General features: G+C 38.5%; 1 protein-coding gene across 1 annotated transcript in view; it reads left to right on the forward strand.

The window, feature by feature from the left end:
• Positions 1-436: 436 nt before the first annotated feature.
• CPD (carboxypeptidase D) overlaps positions 437-27990 on the forward strand; it is an 80448-nt gene continuing 52894 nt past the window's right edge. Inside the window, exons 1-2 of the mRNA XM_047707198.1 lie at positions 437-1249; positions 6950-7197. Of these exons, the coding sequence (XP_047563154.1) occupies positions 513-1249; positions 6950-7197 (985 nt within the window). The 5' untranslated portion in view covers positions 437-512. The remainder of the gene's footprint in view (positions 1250-6949; positions 7198-27990) is intronic.

Here is a 27990-nt window from a genome sequence, read left to right on the forward strand (position 1 = left end):
TTCTTTCGAACCTTTTGATTATTATTATTTTTTTTATTGTAGTTCTTTGATTCTTTGGAATCTTTTGATTCTTTCGATTCTCAGTTCGAATCGTTAAAGCGCAGCGGGGAAAAGCTGCAACAAAGATGGGAAGGGAGCTAGTAAGAGTACTCAGAGAAAAGTGGGTGAGAATTTAAGGGGTAAGCCATAAAGGAGAGATTGCGCGAGTAGAGGAAACGCGGAGCAAACGCAGGAGAGGAAACGGGGAGGAGGGAAAGCGAGGGAGAGGAACACGAGGGAAGGAAGAGAGCGACCAAACTACTCCGGGACGGGAGGAAGGCACGCCCAGAGCGAAGCTGCTGCTTTAAGGAAAGCCCCGCCCCCTGCGTGACGCCGCAGCAGACCCGTCCACGATTGGCTGCGACTGGAGGGCGGGAGGGGGGTTGCTAGGCGCAGAGGGGATCCGGCGGGCCCCCGCCTCCCGGAGCGCGGAGCCGCGGGAGCGGAGTGGGGATTAGCCGCGCTGGTGGAAGATGGCGAGGGGCTGGGACGCTCGGCCGCCGTGGCGGCCCGGGCGCCTCCCGCTTCTGCTGTGCCTGCTGCCGCTGCTGCTGCGGAACCCGGCCTGGGCAGCGCACATCAAGAAGGCGGAGGCGACGACAACTACGACGAGCGCAGGCGCCGAGGCGGACGAGGGCCAGTTCAATCGCTACTACCACGAAGAGGAGCTAGGCTCGGCTCTGAGGGAGGCGGCGGCCGCGGGGCCCCCGGGCCTGGCCCGCCTCTTCAGCATCGGCAGCTCGGTGGAGGGTCGGCCGCTGTGGGTGCTGCGCCTCACGGCCGGCCTGGGGCCGCCGCCTCCTGACGGCGACTCGGGGCCCGACGCGGCGGGGCCGCTCCTCCCCGGCCGACCGCAGGTGAAGCTAGTGGGCAACATGCACGGCGACGAGACCGTGTCGCGCCAGGTGCTGATCTACCTAGCCCGCGAGCTGGCTGCTGGCTACCGGCGCGGGGATCCGCGCATCGTCAACCTGCTCAACACCACCGACGTGTACCTGCTGCCTAGCCTCAACCCCGACGGCTTTGAGCGCTCCCGGGAGGGAGACTGCGGCCTCAGCGATAGTGGCCCACCCGGGGCCAGCGGTCGCGACAACAGCCGCGGCCGTGACCTCAACCGTAGCTTCCCCGACCAGTTCAGCACCGGCGAGCCCCCAAACCTGGACGAAGTGCCCGAGGTGCGCGCCCTCATGGACTGGATGCGCAAGAACAAGTGAGTGTGGTAACCCTAACCCTCCACCCCCACCCCAACTCGCCCACCCGCGTGAGCCTGCGGGGTCAGAGGCTGAGTGGGCATTCCGACAGTGCACTCAGTAGGCATTCAAACTGCTTGCTTGCAGGCCCAAGAGACGGGGTTAGTGAAGGTGGAAGGCGACACCTGGTAACCGGCCCAGGGCCCAGGCCGCTTAGTCTCTTGTCCCACTAATAGTCCAAGAAGCGCTGCATAGAGGCTGTCATTTGTTCAACCGATGCAAAGAGCGGTTTGGCTAGAAGCGAGACTTCTTTCCGACATTCTGGTCCCTATTGTCACAGGATCATAGAATATGAGCAGTAGAAGAGAACTTAAGGATAACTCCTTAGGTCAGCTCACTCATTTTATAGATAAGCCATTAATATTGCTATTATTACTGTAGGCACTGTGCTAAGTAAGCTCTTCCCTGGACTGCATGATCTCACCTGATATTGGTCACAACCTCATGAAACAGACATCGTTAATATCCCTGTTTTGCATAAAGGGGAAATTGAGGGTCAGAGCGGTTAAATAATGTACACAGTAGGAAGTGTAGCTGGGACTTGGATGCAGGCAATCTGACTCTTTGCCAGTGCCCTTAATAGCTGTAGAGGGAGGCTGTAACCCATTAATGATAAATGACACTCTCTGGGTCTTGGTTGTTTGAAGGAAACTGGTTCTCTTCCAGTCTCTACTTCTGACTCAGCTAGGGAGCATATGGCTATGGCTGGAGAACTTGCACAGAGCTGGTGCTTCATCTGTGAGCTGCTTCATTTTAGCTTCTCTGAGAGGTTTCTGATGTCATTTGTGTACTTTATTAGTGGGCCAGAGCTGAATGGCTAATTATCACATTTAATACCTTAAGTGTTATTAAGCACTGTGTGCGTTGTAAAAAATTAAAAGCAATAGGACCTCAAGAAATTGATACATAACAAGAGAATATTATAAATATCTGTGAGATGTGTTTATGTACCCAGTTAAACTTTACAGGAATTGTTCCTACTGACAAAATGTGTGTGAGCTGCAATAATATTCCATCTTTGTGGAAGAGGTAGAACTTGAACTGGGTCTTGAGAGATAAGTAGGATTTTCAGCAAAAAGGAGGAGGGGAGGAATAAAAGAAGAGAGAACTTACTCCAGATGGAATAATGTCTGAAGTGAGCATGTACTTCTCTTTTCAAAAGCTTTGCCAGCTTCCCTTTTTCAGCTTTGCCCCCGTATCCCCATTTTTGTCTTTCATAAGGCTTGTGAGGCAATAGTTAATCTTTCCATCTTGATTTAAAGGTTTCTAAGTGACAGATACAATAAAAGTAATAATGAATAGAGAAGTTTCTCTCTGGGACTTGGGATCATCTCGTCTACAAGATTTCAAGGCATGTAACAGACCTAGAAAATTCATAGGCATTATGACACTCCTAGATTTTTTTTTTTATCTTCCATCTTTCACTTTGCTCCTCCTTTTGAGATCCCTTGTAGATATTTAATTTCACATACATATTCTGGGAAGAATTTTTTTTTTCTTGTAAAGATAACCATGTCATGAGCTCTGAACATTTGCCTAGGAAACATGACTTTAATGTATATCTTGCTGTCAGAATCTATGATGGCCAGGGCTTTTCTGAGATGATATATCGAATGAACTGTTTGCATTGCTTAAATGAAAATGCCCTGTCATGACCCTTGCAGGGATATAAATTCCGTGACTAGATTTTTCTCATCATTATTAGTTCTGCGGTGACCAGAAATGAAAATGAGCTTTGCCTTGGTGCAAGTCACCTTGAAGCTATACCAAAAGCCTTAAATTTTAAATGTGGAACCAAAAAATTTGCTCTTGGTTAACTTTTTCATATCATAGTGTTTAATGATTATAAGTTTTGGTTGGGCCAGTTAGTTCAATGGTAGGAGCTTGTGATGAATTTACAAGTTAATCTGTGTTTTTTGGCATTACGCAGAAAGTCATTTGGTTCTGTGGCTATGGACTATCCCAGTCACAACGAACCACGTTTCGAACATATAACTCTAATAAGAAGGGAAGGTAGGTGCCTATATAGGGTGAAAAGTACATCCATCCATCCTCACTTTTCACAAATAAACTCAAAATGCATATTCTTTAGTGATAAATTAGTAACAGGACACTGATATATAAATAAAATTAGAAGCACAAGCATACACACAATCTGAGATTGATTCCTGGAGTCAGCTCTGTGAATAGGAAATTTAAGAACTGAACACATCAGTCTAAATGGGGAAATTACCTTTTTCAGTGTATTTTCTGAAATCATCTGAATAATTTCTAGATATGTTATTCACCTGGCTAGATTAGAAGTAGATTTTTGTTGCTATTTTGGGTATGTAAGAATTTAAGACTTATCTCAATAACTTCTGCTTAGGAAAGTGAATTTTATTTTCTTTATTTACCTTATACTTCATCCAGTGGTGTTTCTGTATTATTGATAATTGACACATACTTAGGAAAATATATAAGATTTTAGCCCCATCATGAAAATAAAGATTTTATAGTTTTCTTGGCCCCCATTTTTGGCATACGAGGCTTCTCTAATTAAGTATATCTGCTTAGACTTTAATAGGAGATTAACATATAAGTGATGTTTCGGTATGTTGTTGAAAGTATTATCTTATGGCTGGGGGTGGGTACAAATTACTGTTGAGGGCCTTGTGTTATATCTGTAGTTTCCTGAATCTTTAGAATTTATTGTATCAGACTCAAGTTCTCATAATTTTTATTTATTTTTTTGGTTTTTTTTTATTTTTAAATTTATTTGAGAGAGAGAGAATGAATGCAGGAGGGGAGGGACAGAGGGAGAGGGAGAGAGAAAATTTCAAGCAAACTCTGCACTGAGCTGGAGATGGGGCTCGATCCATGACCCTGAGATCATAACCTGAGCCAAACTCAAGAGTCGGACACTTAACCCACTGAACCACCCAGACACCCCTCAAGTCCTCATAATTTTTGTTTGTTTGTTTTGGTTTGTTTTTTTTTTGTTTTGTTTTGTTTTATTAACATATAATGTATTATTAGTCTAGTCCTCATAATTTTTTTAAAAGTTATTTGTAGGGTTATCTGGAGAGCACAATAGAGTTAACTTAAAGATTGACTTTTTAACATCTATAGATCTTTATTTATAATATTTATAATATGTTTAGGAGGTACCTTAAATCTTATGCAAGGAATAATATATGATCTGAAGTCAAGTATGAGAAACATTTAAAAGAATTGATTTGCATGGAAGCCATAAAATACTTTTCAAATAAAATTGGATTGACATGCAAAGTTGGTTTGATAAAGACTAAAAATGATAAACTTCTAGCCACTGTAATAGGTATCACTTTGTCTTGAAATCCTTATAAGAGTGGCATTCATACTTTTAAGACTACATAAGTCAAGTAAGGAAAATCTAACAATTGAATTTTATCACTCAAGCAGATTGCAAATATTTTGTTGTTCTTGAAGTGTTCAGTTAGACCATTTTAATATCTCTGAGAAGCATTGCCAGAAATGCCAAACAGTGAAAACAGCATTTAGTAGAAAATCTCAGACGGACTTTAAAGTTTTAATTGGAAATATACAATTAAAGTGGCTTGCTTCATTTATTTAGAATATGCAGTTACCCATTTTATTTTACAAGAATATGAATGCCATGAGGACAGTTTTATGTTTGTTTGTTCCCTGTTGTATTCCTAGTGCCTAAAATGTTTCGCACATAGTTGACATAGTGGCCGAATGGATTACCTGACCTAGGCTAGCCTTCTCATATCTTTCCCAAAATCAGAGCAGGAGAGAAAAGTACTTAAATTACTTTAGACATAAAAATCTGAAGTAAATTGATAATACCTTCGTGGTGAGGGCCAGATGGGTAGAATGGAGTTTAAATGTTAAAATATATAGTTGGGCTTTGTTTCTGTATCATTCTATCACCCAAGAGCTAGCACTGGTAGTGGGGAGTAGAATGAAAGTCTGAAGGCAGTGATTCCCTGATTCCCTAAGTAGGATGCTAGATATCTTCAAAGGAGTGAACATTCGTTGAGCAGAAGATATACAGCAGTGGTTGTGCTGAAGGTGTTGTACATGTAATAATTCTTATAACAACCCTGGGAAGCAGGTAGCTTCAGCCCCCATTTTACAAATGAGAGAGACACTAGGGTTCAATGACTTTAGGGGCAGTAACTTCTTCCTGATCATATTTTATTACTGGCGATATCATATTTATTACTGGTGACATCATATTTATTACTGAGTGACAGCTCTGGGAGACTGAATGTTCTTGCCCACATTTACCTGGCTCCCAAACCTGAGCTATTGCTGCTCTACCAAGTGGCATTCTCTGGTGTCTGGAAGATTGCTAATTATAATTATATATGTTAGTTTTTAACTAGTCTCTTTTCATAGTCTATTCTAGTATTTAGTCACTGTTTTTATTGGCTAAGTTTTATCTTCTGATGAACAGATTCTGTGTTACAAGTAATTGTCACTTTTTGATATTTTCTGGGATGGTACTGATCACGCTTAAAATAACCTTTCAAATTAGACATACTATAGGTTTAAGTTTCTTTGAAGCATATAGAAAGAAACGTTATATATAACCCCCTTTAGAATGTCTGTAGGTCAGTTCATTTCAGCCACCAAAAGGCAGAAGCAAGAAAATCCAATTTAAAGTGCAAAGAGGAAAGTGTTTAATCTGTAGTCACATTAATAGTTTGAACTGTTCCATGAGGGAAGGATGTATAAATAGGACTTCAGCATGTTTTTGCTTTTACTTTCACCATAAAAGGAGTTCTTCAGTATTTCTGTATCTATAAATTTCACCAAATTATAAATTGGTTCACTTAGAAGTAGAAACATTAAAAAAAAAACCTGTTTCTTTTATGGGAGCAGCCCTGTCTCCATGTCAGTTTATTTTTTAATGGACCAATCAGAAACCTTGGGCTTAGAAAGCTGCTTCTATGGTGATGCACTGAAGGACTAATCTTCTCTGTGCTATATTGTTTTTCTCTGAAAGCAGCTCACTGTATCAGGTTCTCCCCACCCCCAGTCTTCTCAACTGTGGCTTCTCTCTTGAAAATGTGAATTTAGTATATTGTGAAACTGGAGTCAGGCAAAACACATACTTTTTAAATTAGACTCCCTACCTTTAACATTTTGGGATAGTAAATATAAAAATCATGAAGGTTATTAACCTAACTCACGTATTCAACACATATTTATACAAGCCACGTTTTCTACAATGTTAACATGTTATGAAATACAAGTATTAGGTTGAACTCTATGAAATTGTCACTTTTGTAGGTCAAGAAGTAACTGAACACTGGCAAGTTCATACTGTTCAACCTAACACGTACATTTGAATTCCCTGAATTAGCTGTCTCCCGGAATGTTAATTTATACTGTTACTCAGCTACTTTTTCAATGATGGCAAAATTCTTTAAAGTTACTTGAGGTTAAGTTAAGTTGCATAAACTGCCTGAAATTTGTTGAACTGATGTTTTCTTTCCTTTTCATTCATTGTTGTTGTTCTGCTTCCAATAGCTGATAGTGTTGTCTCTTCTAGTTCTCTAAGAGATACATGAGTTCGTTTATGAAAGATGTAGAATTTTTAAATACATGGCATTTTCTGTACCCTTTTTTTTTTTTTTTAGTGACATGTGCTTTGTTTTTTTTCAAAGGTTTGTGCTTTCCGGAAATCTGCATGGTGGCTCCGTGGTAGCAAGCTATCCTTTTGATGACTCTCCAGAACATAAGGCCACTGGAATCTATAGCAAAACCTCAGATGATGAAGTCTTTAAATACTTGGCAAAAGCCTATGCATCAAACCATCCCATAATGAAAACTGGTGCCCCTAATTGTCCAGGAGAGGAAGACGAGACTTTCAAAGATGGGATCACAAACGGCGCACATTGGTATGATGTGGAAGGTATGGAAGGCCCTGAATTTGCTATATTTTCCCCTTTATCATTTGGTTTTCTCTCTCTTTTTCTTCTTTTCCTCCCCTTCCCCTCCCCTCCCCTCCCCTACCCTTCCCCCCCCTCCTCTGCCCTCCCCTGCCCTCCTGTAAGCTGTGTGCCCAATGTGGGCATGGACTCCCCGCCCCACACCCTGACCCTGAGATCAAAAGTCACATGCTCTACTGACTGACCCAGCCAGGTGCTCCTCATTTAGCTTTCTTGTGAATACTCTGAGTGGAAAAGAGGAAACTTTGAGGAATTCTAATTTTTTAAAATTTTCTGTTTTTTATTTTGAAATTTTGAAACCCACAGTACAATTGAAAGACTACACGAAGGCCTATATATCCTTCATTTAAATTCACCAACTTTTGTTATTACCTTAAATGTTCCTTCTCTCCCATCCCTTCCCCTCGCACATTCTCTTTTGCCAAAGCATCCAAAAATAGGTGCAGATTCCTTAATATTTCACCTGTAAGTATCTCAGCATGTAGTTTCCAAGTACTGGAACATTTTTGTGTACAACCATATACAATTATCATAACTGAGAGGTCAACAGTAATTTAGTACTACCATCCTACATTCTGTCCAACACTCAAATTTCCTTTATTAGTCCTCAGATTTCCTTTATAGCTCCTTTTCTTCCAGATCAGATCCAACCAAAGTTCAAGCATTGCATTTGGCTCTTGTGCTTTTGTGGTTTCCCCAGTGTAGAACCATCAATATCAATACTTTCTTAATGATAGTGAATCCTTTGAAGAGTTCAGGCCAGTTGTCCTACAGAACATCCCATATTCTGGATTCTGGTCAAATTTCCCAGCAAGACTCACATAGATTACATCACATCATATGCGGACACACATAAGGTACCTGTGCCATGTGTCCATTGCAGACATCTTAGTTAATGGGCTGACCACCAGTTCTCTCCCTTTTATATAAGGGCATGGTTTCCTTTTATATTTTAATCTATGGGGTGATCGTGGAATATTTTTAAAAATTATGGTTGAATACACATATATAACATGAAATTTATTTTGACCATTTTTAAGTATAGAATTAAGTGGCATTCATTACATTCACAGTGTTGTGCACCCAGTGTCCTCACTACTTAAGAAAACTTTTTCAGCATCCCAAACAAACTTGGTGACCATTAAGCCATAATTTTCCATTCCCTTCTAATCTATTCTCCGTCTCTCTGGATTTGCCTATTCTAGATATTTCGTAGAACTGGAATCATACAATGTTTGTCCTGAGTCTGGCTTATTTTACTTAGCCTGATGTTTTCAAGGTTCTTGCAATTTGTAGCATATCTCAACACTTCATTGCTTTTTATGATGAAGAAATACTCCATTGTATGCATATACACCATTTTGTTTATCCACTCATTTATCGATGGGCACTCAATTGTTTCCACCTTTTGGTTGTTGTGAATAATGCTACTTGAACATTGGTGTACAAATACCTGTTTAAGTCCTTTTTTTCAGGGCTCCTGGGTGGTACAGTCACTTGAGCAGCTGACTCTTGGTTTCAGCTCAGGTGTGATCTCAGGCTTGTTAGATTTGAGCCTCACATCAGGCCAAATGCTCAGTACAGTCCGCTTAGGACTCTCTGTTCCTTCCCCTCTTCTCCTCCCACCTCTATTCATGCTCTCTTTTTCTCTCTAAAATAAATGCATCTTTAAAAAAAAAAAAAGGAAAAAAAAAAGTCCTTGTTTTCATATCTTTTGGATATGTACTCAGGAGTGGCATTGTTGGATCATATGGTAATTTTCTCTTTAGCTTTAAGGAACCATCAAATTGTTTATTTACCCCAGTGGCTGTACCATTTTACATTCTCATCAGTAATATATAAGGGTTCTCACTTTCCACAGAATATTATTTTTAAAAGAGTTGTTAAAGTAAGTTTGCTTACCTTTTCTTTTCAAATGTTATATAAACAGCTATTGTGCTTTTTAAACTTTGGATGACCTTTGAATAATAACCTTTTTCTTTTTATGCAGTCTTAGACTATTTAATTAAGACTAAGCAGAAGGAAGAAGTTAATTCATGGAAATGTCATCTGTATAAACTTTTTCTCCTCTTAGAATCTGCTGATGGTAAAATGGCGTAGCTCTTCCTTAATTTTTTAATGGCAGTGAGTGATATTATAAAGTGTCTTATGACATTTCTTTTAATGGGCCTTTATTTAAACCTTTGGATTATTCTTTGACTTTATCTGTCAAGCACTGTTTACTCAAATTGGATCCTAAGTTTGAGGACTTGATACTTTGAGGGTCTTTTGATTCCCCTATAGTTTCTACTAATATTTCTTGTATGTAACAAACACCCACAAAGAAGTTTAAAATAATTAGAAGCCATTTCTGCCCATGACAACTAGAGATGATTTGAAAATCATTTAATTTCTTTTATAGATAAGAAACATACTTTGATGTTTAATCCCATTTCAGTCTTCAGCAAACATATTTAATAAAGTCTGACTTTATGAACTAATGGTTTTATGATGTAGTCAAGTTGCTTCATTAATTGGAGATACCATTTAAAATAATGTATTAAAAATAATTTACCTTTTTTTGGAGAAAATTGCAAACAGAAAGAAATTTCTAATTGATGATTAAGGAAGGCAAATCTATGTTATACTATTAAAAAAAAATAGGGTGCTGCCTTCACAGTAATTAAGATTATTTGGTTAAATACAACATCTGAAGACGCTACATTTTGCTGCCGCCACTATTATTGTTTTAATGAACATCAACTTTTCTCCTTTTCCAGCTGGATGGTCAGATATATTTTCTGGTTATTTCTACAACTAACTTATATCTCTTCCTACCCCAGCAATATTGAGCAGTTTTAACAGTTTCAGCAGGGCAAATTCACTTTGTTTATCTTATCCAGGACTGCAGTGAGTAAGATATTGTGAAACCTCGTGACTAGGCATGTACTCAGACCCGGATGTCCTGGAGTAATTTGACTGCCGCTTTATGTGATGTATTTAGAAATTCTAGCTCGAAGTAGTATATACTTTTAGAGCTAAAAGCGAATGTATTGATCTACTCCAACCCTTTTGCTGTATAGGAAATCAAGACCCCCGAGAGGGAATAACTTGTACAATATCATTTATTCCTTTAGCAAATATTTGCTGAACTTCTGCCATCTCCCATATACTGTGTTAGGTAATGGCAGCTTGAGCCAAACAGGAGCAATTCCTGCTGTCAAGGATTAAACCGTGTTTTAGGAGTATGGGATGCAGGGTGATCTGGCCCCACCATGTTCACATTGGTTAGTAGGGTTGACCCAGCATATCTAGCTGTCTATGTGGGTGGGCCTTGCTTCTCTCAACATGTCTCTCAAATCTGCAGGATACCTCTAGGGAATGACTATCCTAATAAGGCCTCTGAATGAGTAGTCATGCTCTGCTGCTAAAGTCTCCTTATTGTGTGAGAGCCTAAGGCAAACTTTTTCATGGAGCAGGCCCTCTTCTGCTGCTGCTGCTGCTTTTTTTTTTTTTTTTTTTTTTTTTTTAAACCACAGTGTGCTGATTTCTTTGCCTTTTGTCTATCATTCTTTTTTTCTTCACAGTTAAGGAGACATAAAAATCATCTGATGGTTTAATATGTTTATTCCAAAGCAAATTTAATGAAACTGAATGGTAGTTTTAGGTCAACTTGTAAGAATTGCTTTCTTTTAACTTATAAAATTTTAAAGAGGACAAGTAGCCCCAGGCCACCTATAATTGAAATTATATGATCAAAAGTCACAATTTGATATAATTTTTAAAAGCTTTCTTAGGCAGAATGCTGTTATATTTTTTCTTGCAGACAGAAGAACTCTGGAAGGCAGTGTAGTATAGTGGCTAAGAGCAGAGCTTTGGAATCCTGTTGCCTTGAGTTTGAATCCCAGCTCTGCTGTTGACTAGCCACGTGTGTGAGAGAAATAGAGAGAGAGCGTGCACTTGTGTGAGAGGCGGGAGTGGGGGGAGAAAGAGAAGTTTGCTCAAGTAAAGTAATTTCTCTGAGACTCATTTCCCACATACATAAAAGGAAGACAAATACTATCTACCTCATAGGATTATGAGGCCCAAGTGAGAATGGATATAAACCCTTAACCTGGCAGCTGGCATCGTGGGTGCTTATATCTGGTGGAATTTAAACTTCAGGAGGGCAGGAACTTGATTTATTCAGTTTTCAGTTTTCTGTTCCTAGCTGAGTTCCTAGTTGAGCTGTGCCTGGTCTATAGAAGGTAAACAGTAAGGCTTTTTTGAATTTTGAATAAGTGAATCCTTGCATCTGAGAAATTAGTACACAGTTATTTAAAATCTTAGATGATGTGTAGACAAGATAATCTTACAAAAATTTATAAAAATATTCCTCCTAATTTTGTTCACACTCTGAGAAAATAAGTTATCTTACTGGTAGATCTGAGGTGAATGTTTTTCAAACTTTTTTTTTTTTTTTTTTAAGATTTATTTGAGAGAGAGAGAGAGTGTATGCGCACAAGTGGGAGGGGTAGATGGGGAGGGAAAGAGAATCCAAAGCAGACTTCACACTTGGAACATGGAGCCCCACACGGGGATCAGTCTCACCACCCCGAGATCATGACCTTAGTCGAAACCAAGGGTCAAACGCTTAACTGACTGTGCCATCCAGGTGTCCTGAAACTTTTTTTTTTAATCGTAATCTAAAATGTAAAATTACCTTTCAGTCATTTAAATACATCTCATATATGTGTGTACATAAAACCGAAACAGTTTCATGAAATAGTACTTTGTGATAGATTCTGGTATTGCTTTTTTCTAGTCTCTACTAGTTCATTAAACAAAAAATGCTTATCTAAACCTACTTATATATCTCACAGTCCACTAATGGGTCATGACCTATAGTTTCAAAGTATACTGGTTTTGGTTACTCTTGGTAAAATTGATTTATTTTCAAATTCTAAGTAGGAACAAAACACCTTATAAATTGCAGGTAGTAAGTTACTATTTAGGCTTTTTATTTTGCCCTGTCTTGTTTATGTTAGCCATTTCCAGTGAGGACTGAGCCATCCGTGTTTATCTGAGATCACCTACTTTTAGACTGTTTTCCTTATATAAAAGAGTACTGAGATAAGAAATTGGTCAGAAATATTGTCAGGCGTGTGTGCTGTTCATGTGAGCCTGTGCATTCTCTGATTAGTTAGGTCAGCTGCCATAGTCTTGCTAACTTGGGGCTGAGTCTTTTCAGACTGGTATTTATGAATTTTTTTTTCCTCTGGAAGAAGAAAATGGTCTGTGGATTTATCAAACTTTCTTTCCTCTCCTTTTGTACTTTATTTCAACCTTTTCCCCCTTCTCCTTTTATGGGCAGAGAGTTAGGAAATGTGGCCAGGTAGCATATAATGTAACTAATTCAATTTTTTTGTGTGTGTGTGAGAATAAACTTCTTTGGTCCTGTGGGCAGCTGTTCTCTGCATAAAGTGGAGGTCAGACTGAGCAGCACTAATATCCTCTAAGTATTGAGGTATATTTGGCTTGAGGTAGATTGTTGCCAGCAAGGGGAAAGCATGGGGAAAATAATTACCAAATTGTTTTGAACAGCATGAAAGGTTATACTTGGTCCAAAAAAATGAACTGAAAAGCTTATTCTTGGGGAGCACACTCTGTGTCATTGAACAGGGCATTACGGTGAGGATGTGGAGAAGGAACTCTGGTACAGTGTTGGTGGGAATAGAAATTGGTGCAGCCATTGTGGAAAACAGTACAGAGGTTCCTCAAAAGTTTCTGGGATCAAGCCCCACATTGGGCTCTCTACTCGGTGGGGAGCCTGCTTCTCCCTCTCTCTCTGCCTGCCTCTCTGTCTACTTGTGATATCTCTCTCTCTCTCTCTCTCTGTGTCAAATAAATAAATAAATAAGTCTTTAAAAAAAATTAAAAATAGGGGGCGCCTGGGTGGCTCAGCGGGTTAAGCCACTGCCTTCGGCTCAGGTCATGATCTCAGGGTCCTGGGATCGAGCCCCGCATCGGGCTCTCTGCTCGGCGGAGAGCCTGCTTCCTCCTCTCTCTCTGCCTGCCTCTCTGCCTGCTTGTGATCTCTCTCTGTCAAATAAATAAATAAATAATCTTTAAAAAAAAATAAAAAAATTAAAAAAATTAAAAATAGAAATACCATATGATCCAATAATTCCATTATTGGGTATTTACCCAAAGAAAAGAAAGACACTAATTTGGAAAGAGACATGATATGCATCCCTTTGTTTATTGCAGTATTGTTTACAATAGCCAGGAGACAGAAGTAACCTAAGTGTCCATCAGTAGATGAATGGATAAGGAAGATGTGGTATGCACACACGCACACACACACGCGCGTATATACACATATGTACGTATATACACAAATATGTATATATGTATGCACACAATGGAATATCACACAGCCATAAAAAGGATGCAGTCGTGCCATTTGAGACAACATGAATGGAGGATATTACACTTAGTGAAATAAGTCAGACTGGGAAAGACAAATACCATATGATCTCACTCATAAGTAGAATCTAAAAAAACAAACAAATGAATTAAAAAACAAATAGCTGAATCAGACCTATAAAGATGGAGAACAAATTGATGTTTGTCAGAAGGGAGGGAGTGGAGGCTTGGGCAAAGTAGGTGAAGGGGAGTGGGCAATACAGGCTTCCAGTTATGGAATGAAGAAGTCAGGGGAATAAAATGCACAGCATAAGGAATACAGTCAATGATATCGTAATAGTGATGTATTGGGATAGGTGGCAGCTGCACTTGGAGTGAACATGGCATGGTGTATGAACTTGTTGAATCACTATGTTGTACACCTGGAGCTATATCAAATAAATAAACAAAAAGCAAACAAACCCAGGGCATTATAAGTTAATCATATGATGCCAAGAAATTGGAATCTGTTTAAAGCAAAGAAAAAATCAAATGGACAGTGCAGAACTAAAAAAGATGCAGTATCTGATAATAAGAATAGACAAATCCATAAATACAGTAGGAGGTTTTAAACATGTCTCAGTATTTGTTAGATCACAAAGACAAAAATATCAGTAGGGACACAGATTTAAATAACATAAATAAACCAACCTGACTAATGAACATATACAGAATATTGTCCTTGTATTTAATTTTCCTGCATCTTTACTAATCTGAAGTAGAGAGGAGAGGTAATTTACCATTAGTTATACTTATGTGTCTGGTTCTATTAGTGCTTGTATTACTTTGTTTTTAAAATTATATATTACAAGCAAAGTAGCAAAAAAACCTAAAGCGTTCTTACACCTTTGCTTGTTTCACGCTTTAATAGCATCAAGTCTAAACTTACTAGCATGACACTAAAAGGCCTAGAGTCTGACTCAAGCCTATATTTCTGGTCTTCTCTCCTACCACTCCTCTCCTCTCCTCTCCTCTCCACCCCTCTTCTTTTCTTTCCTACCTCTCCCCTGTCATTGAACTACTTGTCCTTTCCCCAAAATGTGAACCTTAGGCTATTTTCTGGGATGCTTTTCTCCAGTTCCACTGTGGATGGAAACTCTAGGGTAGTAACTGTCACTCTCTGGCCTTCCTAGAGCTTTTTGTTAATATCATCAGTATGATGCTTGTCTGGTTATGTTGTTAATAGTTTTTTGTGTGTCCTGCTAGAGTGTGAATTATTTGATAAGGTCAGTGTGTTACTATTCATTTGGAATTATCTTTTTTTTTTTTTTAGACAGAGATCACAAGTAGGCAGAGAGGCAGGTGGAGAGAGAGGGAGGGGGAAGCAGGCTCCCTGCTGAGCAGAGAGCCCGATATGGGGCTCGAACCCAGGACCCCGGGATCATGACCTGAGCTGAAGGCAGAGGCTTTAACCCACTGAGCCACCCAGGTGTTCCTGGAGTTATCTTTATACAAAATGTATTGTCAGGGAAAGAGTGCTAGAGGAAGATAGACTAGGGAGGTGTTCACAGTTCTTTGGTGCAGAGTTTTTTTTGGAGATAAGTGCTTTATCTAGAGGGATGCCAGGGGAATGAAGAGGGAGTGTGAGATATAAGAAATGGTTGAAAAAAGAACTACAGGATTGACCATCCATTAGATGGTAGAACAGAGTGTCAAAAAGAGGGACCCCAAGATCTAACTTGGAGGTGATTGAGCCTAGGAATACTAATTGGAGGAGTATGTGTGTTTGTGTTCGTGTTCTCTTTAGGTGAGAGAGGAGTGAAGATCGGGGATGGTGTTTGAGGTATTAGTTACTAGTTACAAGTGCCCATTGCACAGTTGGGAAATAGGCTCTGGTGATTGGGAAAGAAGTCAAGATGATAAAGAGATTTAGCAGTTTTGAGATAAGGAAAACATATGACAGCATATATGATTTTGAAAATTGAATTGGTATTGTTTCCTGACATAATTTAATTGCTTAGAGCTTAGAGCTCAGAAATTCAACTAGAATATGTATGTATAATAGAATACATAGGGGTGCCTGGGCGGCTCAGTCCATTAAGCGTCTACCTTCAGCTCGGGTCATGATTCTAGGGTCCTGGGATGGAGCCCCATATCGGGCTCCCTGCTCAGTGGGGAGCCTGCTTCTCCTTCTCCCACTCCCCCTGCTTGTGATCTCTCTCTCTCTCTCTGACAAATAAATAAATAAATAAAGTCTTTGAAAAAAAATAGAGTACATATATAAATGAACAGATGGGTGGGGTTTTGGTTTTGGTTTTTTTTAACCTCTAAAGTGTATGTACTTCTGGCATTTTGCTCTGGGATGTTTTCTTTAAGCAATGCTGGAAGTTCACATATTAATTCTCACGCCATTGTTCATGCTTGAAGAATACTATTGATAATCAAATGTGCATTAGTAAAGTGCTTTTGGTCTTATCTGAACTTGTACTTTAAGGAGGTGCTTGGACCTCTTTCTTCATTTTTCTCTATTCTAATGTGAATGCTGCCTAATTTGAAAGGAAAGCAAAAAGGTAAAACAGTACTCAAACAGAATATATTTGCTTCTACTCAAGTCACAAGTTTGCTTTAGTAAACTAAAATATACAGCCTGATATAAAATCTGACCTTTAGGAGCAGCACAGCTGTTTATTTTGTAACATGATAGATTTACGTGAAGGTGGAGAACCATATGTTAATCACTACTTTAGGACTTGGTCCCTAAATCTTCAGATCTGAGGTCTAGATAATCAGGGTTTTTTTCTCCTTTTCTTTTTTTCTTTTTTCTATTTAACTCAGGTGGTAGAGAGTGGGAGAGTACTTTAAAAAAAGGAAAATGCAGTTCAAAGAGCTGTGTGAGAGATTGTGTTGACCAACTTAAACAAAACTGAAAACAGATGCAGAACTGTGTAATTTAGTTTGACTTTGTAGAACCATATCATTAGCAAATATATATTCAGTGGGAGCGGTGAAGGAAATAGATAAAGTTGCTGAGAATACAAACACCAAGTTCAGTTAAGATTTGCTCAAAGTAAACTTGAATTTAAAGACCAGGAATATGGGGAATTTTTAAAAGGCCTCTGTTTTTTTCTATTCATTTGATGCAGATGTCCCACTTAAAATTTTTTGAGCACTATGCTCATTAGGTTTTAAAAATATATCAGGGAGTACAAAATTATCACTTATTAACTCACTTATTATCTATAAATAAATTGTTCACACATGTCAAAATTGTGAGAACTTCTCACTGTCCTTTGAAGTAGGTTTTTTTTTTTTTTTTAAGATTTTTAAATTTATTTGTCAGAGTGAGAAAGAACACAGGCAGGAGGAGCGGTAGCCAGAGGGAGAAGCAGACTCCCTGCTGAGCGAGGAGCCCCATCTGGGACTCAGTCCCAGGACCCTGGGATCATGACCTGAGCCCAATGCAGACTCTTAACCAACTGAGCCACCCAGGTGTCCCTGAAGTTTTTTGTTTTTTGTTTTTTAAAGATTTACTTATTTGTCAGAGCACGTGCACAATTTGGGGTAGTGGCTGGCCGAGGGAGAAACGGGCTCCCTACTGAGCAAGGCAGGGTGGGGGACCTCCCAGGACCCTGGGATCATGACCTGAGCCAAAGGCAGACTCTTAACCAACTGAGCCACCCAGGTGTCCCTGAAGTTTTTTGGTTTTTGTTTTTTAAAGATTTACTTATTTGTCAGAGAGAGCACGTGCACAATTTGGGGTAGTGGCTGGCCAAGGGAGAAACGGGCTCCCTACTGAGCAAGGCAGGGTGGGGGACCTCCCAGGACCCTGGGATCATGACCTGAGCCAAAGGCAGATGCTTAAATGACTGAACCACCCAGGCATCCCTCCGTTGAAGTAGTTTTATTAAAGAAATATCAGTAAGCTCCAAATTTGAATCTACAGTGGAAATTGCCTATCTATATTCCTATACTCCAAAATGGTTTTCCTATAGATTTTCCTAACACGTTGTAATTTTTTTTCTATAAAATACTTATAAGGTTCTTGTATAATACAGTTCGATGCTTTATAGTTTGGCCCACTAAGGCAAGTTAAAACAAACTTGCTATGTTTAATTCTTAACACTGAAGCACTGATTATATTTTTTTCTATTGACTTTCTGCTTGAGACATAAGAGTGAGTTATTCATTAGTTCCCTGTTTTTGAATGACGGGTTGAATTTATTTAAGTACCTCTCCGCCCCCAACAAAGCTAGATCTCTCTAGTGAAAACAGTAATAGGGACTGGTTCCATGATAACGATGAATTGAGTGACTAAAGCATATGAAAATTTGTTGTTAGACAAATGAAGGAGTTTAATGGGTATGAGTAGATCCTTTTATCAGAAGATTTAGCCACCCGTAACAATTACTGTTAATCACAATTTGTTGTACTACTGGACAGTTTGCTAATGGTTACATTTTTAGTCTTTTTCTTGATGCTGGTAAAGGAATGAAAGGATTGTAAGTTTCATAGTACATTACATTCAGTTTTTTCCAAAGAAAACTTTGAATTGGCAAGGTAATGGTTTTTTTAAGGTTTTTTTGTTTTTTGTTTTTTAGCGTAATCTCTACAACCAGAGGCTCTAACGCACTACTTTTCTGACTGAGCCAGCCAGGCATCTGGGTAAATAGGTTTAAAAGCAAAATTTGTACCATTTTTCTTTCTTTGTCAATTCTTGTGAGTAGAGGAAAGAATCTAAATCAGTGATTTTCAAACTGAGATACGTATGGGGAGAAGGAAGAGACCTGTTTTGATAACTTTAAGGAAATAAATTTCCAGATCTTCCATTCCTACTCTTTCCTAAAATTAAGATATTTTGGGGGTACCTGGGTAGCTCAGTCAATTGAGCGATGGGCTCTTGATTTTGGCTCAGGTCATGATCTCAGGGTCATGAGCTCAAGTCCCACAGCAATTCCACATCCAGTGGGGAGTCTGCTTGGGATTCTCTCTCTTCTCTCTCTGCCCTCCCCTGTAAAATAAATAAATGAATCTTTAAAAAATATTTTTTTCAGTAATTATTACCTGTTTATTGCTTAGTAAAATTGATAATTTTGCCTTTCTGATAAATTTTATGCCAGTAGTTATAATAATTCAATCTAAAAGATAAAAATTAGTTCTTAGGGCATTAAGGTAATTGAAAATTTAGGAAAATTTACATACATATACATACATATTATAGTTTGAAGTGTTATAGGATGATCGGTGTAACACTTTGAACCATACAAGTATATCACATTCAAATAACCTGTGGATGAAGCAGAATGGAAATGTAAGTTCAGGTAGAAAAAGGGAAGATGTAAAATTCTTATTGTTAAAGAAGAGCATATGTTCACACAAGTTTTATATAGATGATTCCAGGAATTAAATCTATATTTTATTTTTTTGAGTACATCTAAAATAATAATGTAAAAGTTTTATTTAAAAATATAAAAATTTATACCACCCAGGAAACTACACTGTTTGCAACTATTTATACTGAAGATGAAAACTTTTAGATGCCAACTATGTGAAGCACTGCATAATTTTTCAAAATTATTTTAGTACGAATAAACAAATTTGAAGGTCATTGGCTTAGCTAGCCCCCTGAGAGAGAAATGGATAACAGAGGTGTGCTTATTTATGATTGATAATAAGTCAGATAAATAACAGACCCTTTTTATACTGTTAGTAAAATATTTTATTGCTTTGAGACATGCCTGTAATGAATGTTCCACTCCCCAAATTTAAATTTTCTTTAACTGGATAAAGATATTGTTCTGAGGTCTGATATTTAATCCTTTAGCCTGTATTGAGCCACATGACACCACCTTAAAAAAAAGCAGACACATTAACTGAATCTGGAAGTAGCCACAGCTGTCAGTAACATTAGGCTTATCTACGTTTTAATGGCTGTTCTCTGTTACAGGAAACTCTAGCTTTGTATAGGTAGGGTTTTTTTGTTGTTGTTGGGGCAAAGATCAAGACAAAAAGATCTCAACCAGCTGCCTAGTTAAGATTACTCATTGACAGTTAGTATTGGGAAAAAAATGTTAAGTTTAACCCAGATAGCAAATAATGCCTATTGGTAGCACCTCACAAAACTCAGTTAATATCTTCATTTGCTTCCAGGTTTTTTTTAAGATGATTCACAAAAAGTAATTGCTAAAGTGAAACTTGAAGCTAGTGAATAAAAACTTTCTGATATTCTAGGGTTAGGATAGCATTTTAATCTTTTTTTGTATAAAAGTGAGTTTACTACTGTTCATGTTGGTGGGTTCCTATGAGTTTAGAAATATGTGGATTAGGAAGATACCACAACTTGAAAGTTGCCTTCTGAGAGTAGTTTATTGTTATAGACTCAGGAAATGTGCTTTACTTTTAGGAGATTTCATTAAGAAAAGGATATCCTGTATATAGCTTTCTATTACTGATTTCTCTATAATTCCATCATGTCAAAGAATATACCTTGTATGATTTCAGTTCTTGTACATTTGTTAAGTTTGTTTTACAACCCAGGATATTGTCTGTCTTGATGAGTGTTCCATTTGTACTTGAAAGGTATATGTGTGTTGCTGTTGTTGGGTGGGGTGTGCTCTAAATGTCCTTTAGATCTATTTGATGGTAGACTTGAACTACGTTTTCTTGGTCAATTGACCCTTTTATCATTAGGTAGTATCTCTCTTTAAAAGCCTTCTACTGGTGCGCCTGGGTGGCTCAGTTGGTTAAAGCCTCTGTCTTCGGCTCAGGTCATGATCCCATGATCCCAGAATCCTGGGATCGAGCCCCAGGATCCTGGGATCAAGCCCACATCGGGCTCTCTGCTCAGCAGGGAGCCTGCTTCCCATCCTCTCTCTCTCCTGCCTCTCTGCCTACTTATAATCTCTGTCAAATAAATAAATAAATCTTTAAAAAAATAAAATAAAATAAAACCCTACTTTTCCTTGTTCTCAAGTCTACCTTGGCTGATACTACTCTAGCCCCTCCATTTTCCTTTTGTTTTATGTATGTATGGTATATCTTTTATAACCTTCTTTTACTTTTTTTTTTTTTTTAAGATTCTATTTATTATTTGACAGAGAGAGACACAGCAAGAGAGGGAACACAAGCAGGGGGAGTGGGAAAGGGAGAAGCAATCTTCTTGCTGAGGAGGGAGCCCAATGTGGGGCTCGATCCCAGGACCACCTGGTGCCTCACCTTCTTTACTTTTAACTTCTCTGTATCATTATATTTAAAGGGAGTTTCTTAGGGCGCCTGGGTGGCTCAGTCGGTTAAGCATCTGCTCTCTGCTCCAGGTCATGATCTCATGCTCTCTCCTCTGCAGAGAGCCTGCTTCTCCCTCTCCCTCTGCCTGCTGCTCTGCCTACTTATGCCTGCTCTCTCTATCAAATAATAAATAAAATCTTAAAAAAAAAAATAAAGGGTCAGGTCATGATCTCAGGGTCCTAGGATCAAGCCCCACATCGGGCTCTCTGCTGGGCAGGGAGCTTGCTTCCCCCTACTCCCCCTCCCCCCGCCTGCCTCTCTGCCTACTTGTGATCTCTGTCTGTCAAATAAAATAAAATCTTTAAAAAATAAAAAAAAGTGAGTTTCTGATGGACAGCATGTAATTGGCTCTTGTTTTTCAATTCATTTGACTATTTGTCTTTTATTTTTAATTTGTTTTTTAAGATTTTACTTAGTTGAGAGAGAGAGTGAGCGAGAGAGAGGGCACACGAGGGGAAGAGGGGAAGAGGGAGAAGCAGGCTTCCCACTGAGCAGGGAGCCTATTTGGGGGGGGGGGGGTCGATATCCCAGGATGCTGGGATCATTACCTGAGCTGAAGGCAGAGGCTTAAAGGACTGAGTCACCCAGGTGCCTCTGGCAATTTGTCTTTTAGTCTGTATGTTTATACGATTTACACTGAATGTAATTACTGATATGTTTGGATTTAAGTCTACTTTTTAATTATTTTCCTCTTTATTCCCTCTGTTTTTTATTCTACTGCTTCCTCTCTCCTGCCTTCTGTGGGATTGTTTGAATGTTTAGTATTTTATCTCTTGTGTTTTTTACTATATCTCCTTTGTATGGTTTGTTCTGGTAGTTGCTCTAGGAGTTACAATTTACATGCTTAATTTTTCACAGTTCTATCACAGGACTGATATTTTACCACTTCAGGAGGAATGCACAAATCTCACCACCACACTGTACCCTCCCCCACTTTATGTTGCAGTTGTCATTTGTATTATGTGTATATGCATTGAAAACCCCACCAGACAGTGTTATGATTTTTGCTTTCAGCTGTCATACATACTTTAAAGAACTTAAGAGGAAAAAAATAGTTCATTGTATTTACCCACATATTTACCATTTCTGCTGTTCTTTCATTCTGGAAATCCCGAGTTTCTCTCTGGTGTCATTTATTTTTTTACCTGAATAATTGACTTTCTTTAGCATTCTTTTATTTATTTTGGTTTTGGTTTTGGTTTTCATTTATTTTTTAATTATGTTCAATTAGCCAACATATAGTACATCATTAGTTTTTGATGTAGTGTCCAACGATTCATTAGTTGCATATAACAACACCCAGTGCTCATCACGACATGTGCCCCCCTCAATACCCATCCCCCGGTTACCCATCACCCCACCTCCCTTCCTTCTGTAACCTTCAGTTTGGTTTCCGGAGTCTGTCATGGTTTGTCTCCCTCTCTGATTTCTTCCCGGTTTTCCCTCCCTTCCTCTGTGGTCCTGCACACTATTCCTTATGTTCCACATATGAGTGAAACCATACGATAATTGTTTTTCTCTGCTTGACTTATTTCCCTGAGCATAATCCCCTCCAGTTCCATCTATGTTGATGCAGGTGGTGGGTAATCATCCTTTCTGTTGGCTGACTTTAGCGTGTTTTTTTTTTTTAAAGCAAGTTGTTTTGGGATGGATTCTTTAGTTTTCCTTCACTGAGAAAGTCTGTTTTTGCCTTCATTACTGAAGAATATTTTCACTGGATATAAAACTCTAGGTTTTGGGTTGGCAGGTTTTGTTTGTTTGTTTTATGCTCTTGCCTTCTGGCCTCCACAGCTTTTGATGAGAAACTCACAGTCATTTGAATTGTTGTTCCCCTGTATGAGCATATCATTTTTCTGTTACTGCTTTCAAGAGTTTTTCCTTTGTCTTTGGTTTTGAGCAATTCGATTATAAAATATCTAGCCATGAATTTTTTTTTTTTTTTTTTTAGTTTAACCTGTTTGGGATTTGCTGAGTTTCTTGAAATCTAAGTTTACATCTTTTGCCAAATTTGGGGACTTTTCAGCTATAATTTCATTTTTTTTTTCTTTTTTGGCATTATGCCCTTTTCCTCTCCTCCTGAGTCTCCAGTGACAAGAATACCAGACCTTTCGGTAGACCTTTGTCCCTAATAGTATTCTTTTTTTCTCTGTTATTTACATTAGGTAATTTCTGTTTGTCTGTCTACAAGTTAACTCTTCCCCCTTGTCAGTTCCATTCTCCTGTTGAATTCATCAAGTAAATATTTAGATTTTGGTTATTGAATTTTTCATTTTGAAATTTCCACTTTGTCCTTCTTCTTTATATCTTCTGTTTTTTATTTCAAGAATGGCTAATCTTGGGGCACCTGGGTGGCTCGTTAAACGTTTGCCTTGCCTCTGCCTTCGGCTCAGTTCATGATCCCAGGGTCCTGGGATCAAGCCCCACATTGGGCTCTCTGCTCAGCAGGAAGCCTGCTTCCTCCTCTCTCTGACTGCCTCTCTGCCTACTTGTAATCTCTGTCTGTCAAATAAATAAATAAAATCTTAAAAAATAAAATAAAATAAAAATAAAGGCTCTGCCTTGGGCTCAGGTCATGATCTCAAGGTCCTGGGATCTAGCCTCACATCAGGCTCTCTGCTCAGTGGGGAGTCTGCTTTCCCCTCTCTCTCTGCCTGCCTCTCTGCCTACTTGTGATCTCTGTCAAATAAATAAATAAAATCTTTAAAAAACAAACAAACAAAAAAAAAAGTTTGCCTTGGGCTAAGGTCCTGATCCCAGGGTCCTGGGATCAAGGCCCGCATCTGCCCTCCCTACTCAGCGGGAGGCCTGCTTCTCTCTCTCTCTCTCTCTCTCTCTCTCTCTCACTCCCACTGCTTGTGTTCCCTCTCCCACTGTGTCTCTCTCTGTCAAATAAATAAATTAATTAAATCTTTTTTTAAGAAAAAAAAAAAGAATGGTTAATCTTACTTCCTTGGAATGTGGCTAAAACAACTGCTTTAAGCTTAGTCTGATAATTTTAACATCTAGGTCACACTGGGGTTGGTGTCTATTGGTTATTTTTTCCTTTCAAGTGGTTGACATTTTCCTGGTTCTTTAAATATCAAAGAATTTTGGGTTATAGGCTGAACATTTTGGATCTTATGAGATCCAAGTCTTGTTTAAATTCTATAAAAAATGACAACTTCTTTGTTTATTTTAGCAATGACCCAGGTAGGCTCAGTTTTAAGTTTTGATTTGCCTCCTATGGGTTGTGATGGTAGTTTGAATTTTCAAAGCATTTGCAGTTCTGTTCAGATCTGTTCTGTGTACTTACCTCCCAAGGGCCAGTCTAGAAGCTGTTTTGTTATTCAGTCCTCCATGATTTTGGCATGTTGTTAGGGTCATACCCACACATTGCAGTTCAAGATTAAGCCCGGGAGTTTGTAGACAGTTTATGGGATCCCTTTCTTAATATCCTTCCTTCTCTAAAATATCACCAATAGTCCCTAGCTTCCAAGGTCTCCTAATATAGATGATAAATAAAGACATGAAAGGATGTGCGATATTATTTGTTGTCAGGGAAATGCAAATTAAAACCACAATGAGATCCCACTGTACACTCACTAGAATATTTAGAGTTAAAAATCTGACCAGTTGCATGAGCAGTTTAAATGAGGATGCAGAGAAACTGGAACATTCATGCATTGCTGGTAGGAATGCGAAGTTGTAAACCACTTCGGAAAACAGTTTGACAGTTTCTTATAAAGTTAAACTTACATTTGCTGTATAACTCAGCCAAGCTACTCCTAGATATTTATCCAAAAAACATGAAAATATTTGCCCACACTAAGGTCTGTGCACAGCTTTATTCACAATCACCAGAAACTGAAAGCAGCTCAAATATCCATCACATGTAAAAGGATAAACAAATTGTACTACATCCATGCAAGCGAATACTGAGTAATAAAAAGGAGAATATATATATACAACAGTATGAATGAATCTCAGAAGCATTGTGCTGAGTAAAAGTAGTCTCATACAAAAGGCTTTATACTGCGTGATTTCATTTATATGACATTCTGGAGAAGGCAAAAATATAGGCAAAGAAATTAGATTAGTGGTTGCCCAAAACCTGGGAGCTGGAGGAAGGGAACTTTCTGGGATGAGACAAATGTCCTGTATCTTGATTATGGTGGAGCTTATATGAATGTACACATTGCACTACATACTTAAAAAGGATGACTTTTATAGTATATAAACTATGACTCAATAAATTTGAGTTTAAAAAAAAAACCTGTAAAACAGCATAGCATGTTGGTTAGATTGTCAAAATTATTTTGAATCAGTTAACTCATACTTGAGTATAGGGAAATTGAGAAACTGTATGTTTCAAAGAAGAATAAAGTTTAAACTGTCATGCAAAAAGATTTATCTTTATATGCTTTAAAAAAAAACCCAAAACTACATTCAGGGGGTGCCTGAGTGGCTCAGTGGGTTAAGCTGCTGCCTTCGGCTTGGGTCATGATCTCAAGGTCCTGGGATCAAGTCCCGCGTCAGGCTCTCTGCTCAGTGGGGAGCCTGCTTCTCTCTCTCTCTCTCTACCTGCCTCTCTGTCTACTTGTGATCTCTCTCTGTCAAATAAATAAAATCTTTAAAAAAAAATTACATTTGGTTAGCCACTGTATAGTACATGATTAGTCCTTGATGCTGTGTTCAGTGATTCATTAGTTAAGTGTAACACCCAGTGCTCATCACAGCATGTGCTGTCCTCAATACCCATCACCCTGTATATGCTGTTTTATAACCTTTTTTGTTATTATATGGTAAATATCACGCCCATAAATGTGTGTCCACAATACCTTAAATAGTTGCACAGTAGCCCATTTTATATAATTGTAAACTGAGCCCCCATTTTTGGATAGTCAGATATTTTTCAGTTTTATTCTCTTTCAGTTTAAACATTATAGTCCTCTTCTTTGTAGCTATTACCTTGGAATAAGTTCCTGGAAAAGAAATTTCTCTGTTAAGGTCATGCCAAAGATGTCATACACGTAATTATTAAATTGTTACCCAGGAGTGTTCTATACTCTTATTTTATGGGTTTTTTTTTCTTAGTCTCTTTTTAAAAATTTTTAAGATAGTTTTTTGATGAACAAATATTTTACAGTTGTTAATAGTTAAAGCTATCATTTTTTTTCCTTTTATGCCTTCATGCTACTTTGCTGCCAAACTTAGATTCTTCTCATCCTGAGAGTACAAAAATATTCATGTTGAGTTCCAGTTTTGTTTACAGTTTCATTTTTACATCAAATTCCATATGGATTTAAGTTTATTTGGTATGATAGGAGGTAAAGCTCACCAGTATTTTTTATCACATAGTTACCAGTTAGTTGTTCATGTAACAATTACTGATTAATTCATTCCCCCTTGATTTTATTTCCAATATTTACATGGCTTCCTGTTAAATAGGGTCTTATCAAAGGAAAATTTGGGGAATACATGCCAAGATTTAATTAATATTTTGTATTTCCACTAGATTCTATGCTGTAAAGCAATGATTGACTCCACAAAGATGTGTTACAGTTAGGTACACTCTTCACTGTAATATTTCCTCAAATCTATAGGACCTACAAAAAGAGTTTTGTCTCCATGAATCTGACCTTTAGTTTTAGATTGTAGAGTTATTAAAAAAAAATTACTACAGTGCGTGATCTGTGGGGCTAGAGTCCACTGAATGTAATTTCTTCTCTTAAAGTCTTATTTTAGAAGACTTCTATCCTTCCTCTCTTCCCCTACCCTGGGAATATATTTCTCTGTGTCATTGATTGGCACTGGCTAGCTATAGTACTATTAAAGTTTAAAAAGCTGATTAGAGGGGCCCCTGGGTGGCTCAGTGGGTTAAGCCGCTGCCTTCGGCTCGGGTCATGATCTCAGGGTCCTCGGATCGAGTCCCACATCGGGCTCTCTGCTCAGCAAGAAGCCTGCTTCCCTCTCTCTCTCTCTCTGCCTTCCTCTCCGTCTACTTGTGATCTCTCTCTGTCAAATAAAAAAAAAAAAAAAAAAAGCTGATTAGATAATACTCCAAAGTATTACTGTAAACTTGGTCTTCGTGTTGCTCTTAGCTAGTGTTTCTTAAATTGCTACTTAAGTAAGACAATTAAGGAACAGACAAAAGAATGCTAGAACTCCAGCCTGGTGATTATAGTGTTGTAAGCCGTCTACTTCCCTACCTTCTGGCATAATTAAAGTATGAATTGTCCATGTTTGCAATTTAACATAGCTATTAAGTTTTACATATGCAAAAAAACATGAGCTCATGCATGCCTTGCTCTGAAATTGTTATTTTTATGTGTTCTGTGTTCTGCTTCCTCACCAAGACTCTAGACTATGAATGAAGGTATGTCTCTTATTTATAAATCCCTATAATCTTAGTATAACATCTTAAACACAATGACCATTGTACTATGACCAATATAGTAGTAAAAATTGGAAAAGATTAATAAATATTATGTATCATGAATAGTATGTGTATGTCCACATGTGTACGTACAGGTGAAAGTTAAGCAAAGATGATCATAGATGCCAGACCCAAAGTTCATACCAAGATGCTGGACAATAAGAGGAGGTCAAAAGATGGATACCTTGCCTTCTAAGAAGAATATTAAGACCAAGTTACTGGGCTTTTGGTGGTTATAAACTTACATACATTCTTGGAATACAAAGTCTTTGGCATCTCAAATTTAATACATTCAAAACAGAAATCTTAATTACCTAGTTAGTTTCATTCTTTCAAGAGATATTTCCTGAAGGGCTACTGTGTGCCAGATACCGTCTGGTGCTTGGAATATCCATCAGCGGGTGTAGTAGATATCTCTGCCCCTGTGTTGCTTATAATCTAGTCTAGAGAAATAGGCAGTAAATAATAAACTTAATAGGTATATTGTTAAGTACTGTAGAAAAAAGAAAAAGTACAAAAGAGTGAGTGGAATTGTGAGTGTTGGTGAGATGGGCTTGGGGATAATGTTGGGGAGAAGCAAGTAGCAACTTTAAATGGGGAAGTCAAGTTGAAATTGGAGCAAAGAGCTGGAGGTGAGGGAATTAGTCAAGCAGGGATATCTGGGAGAAGAGCATACCAGGCAAAGGGAGTTAGA

This window comes from Lutra lutra, chromosome 16, assembly GCF_902655055.1.
Source record: "Lutra lutra chromosome 16, mLutLut1.2, whole genome shotgun sequence".
In the NCBI taxonomy this organism is placed as follows: domain Eukaryota; kingdom Metazoa; phylum Chordata; class Mammalia; order Carnivora; family Mustelidae; genus Lutra; species Lutra lutra.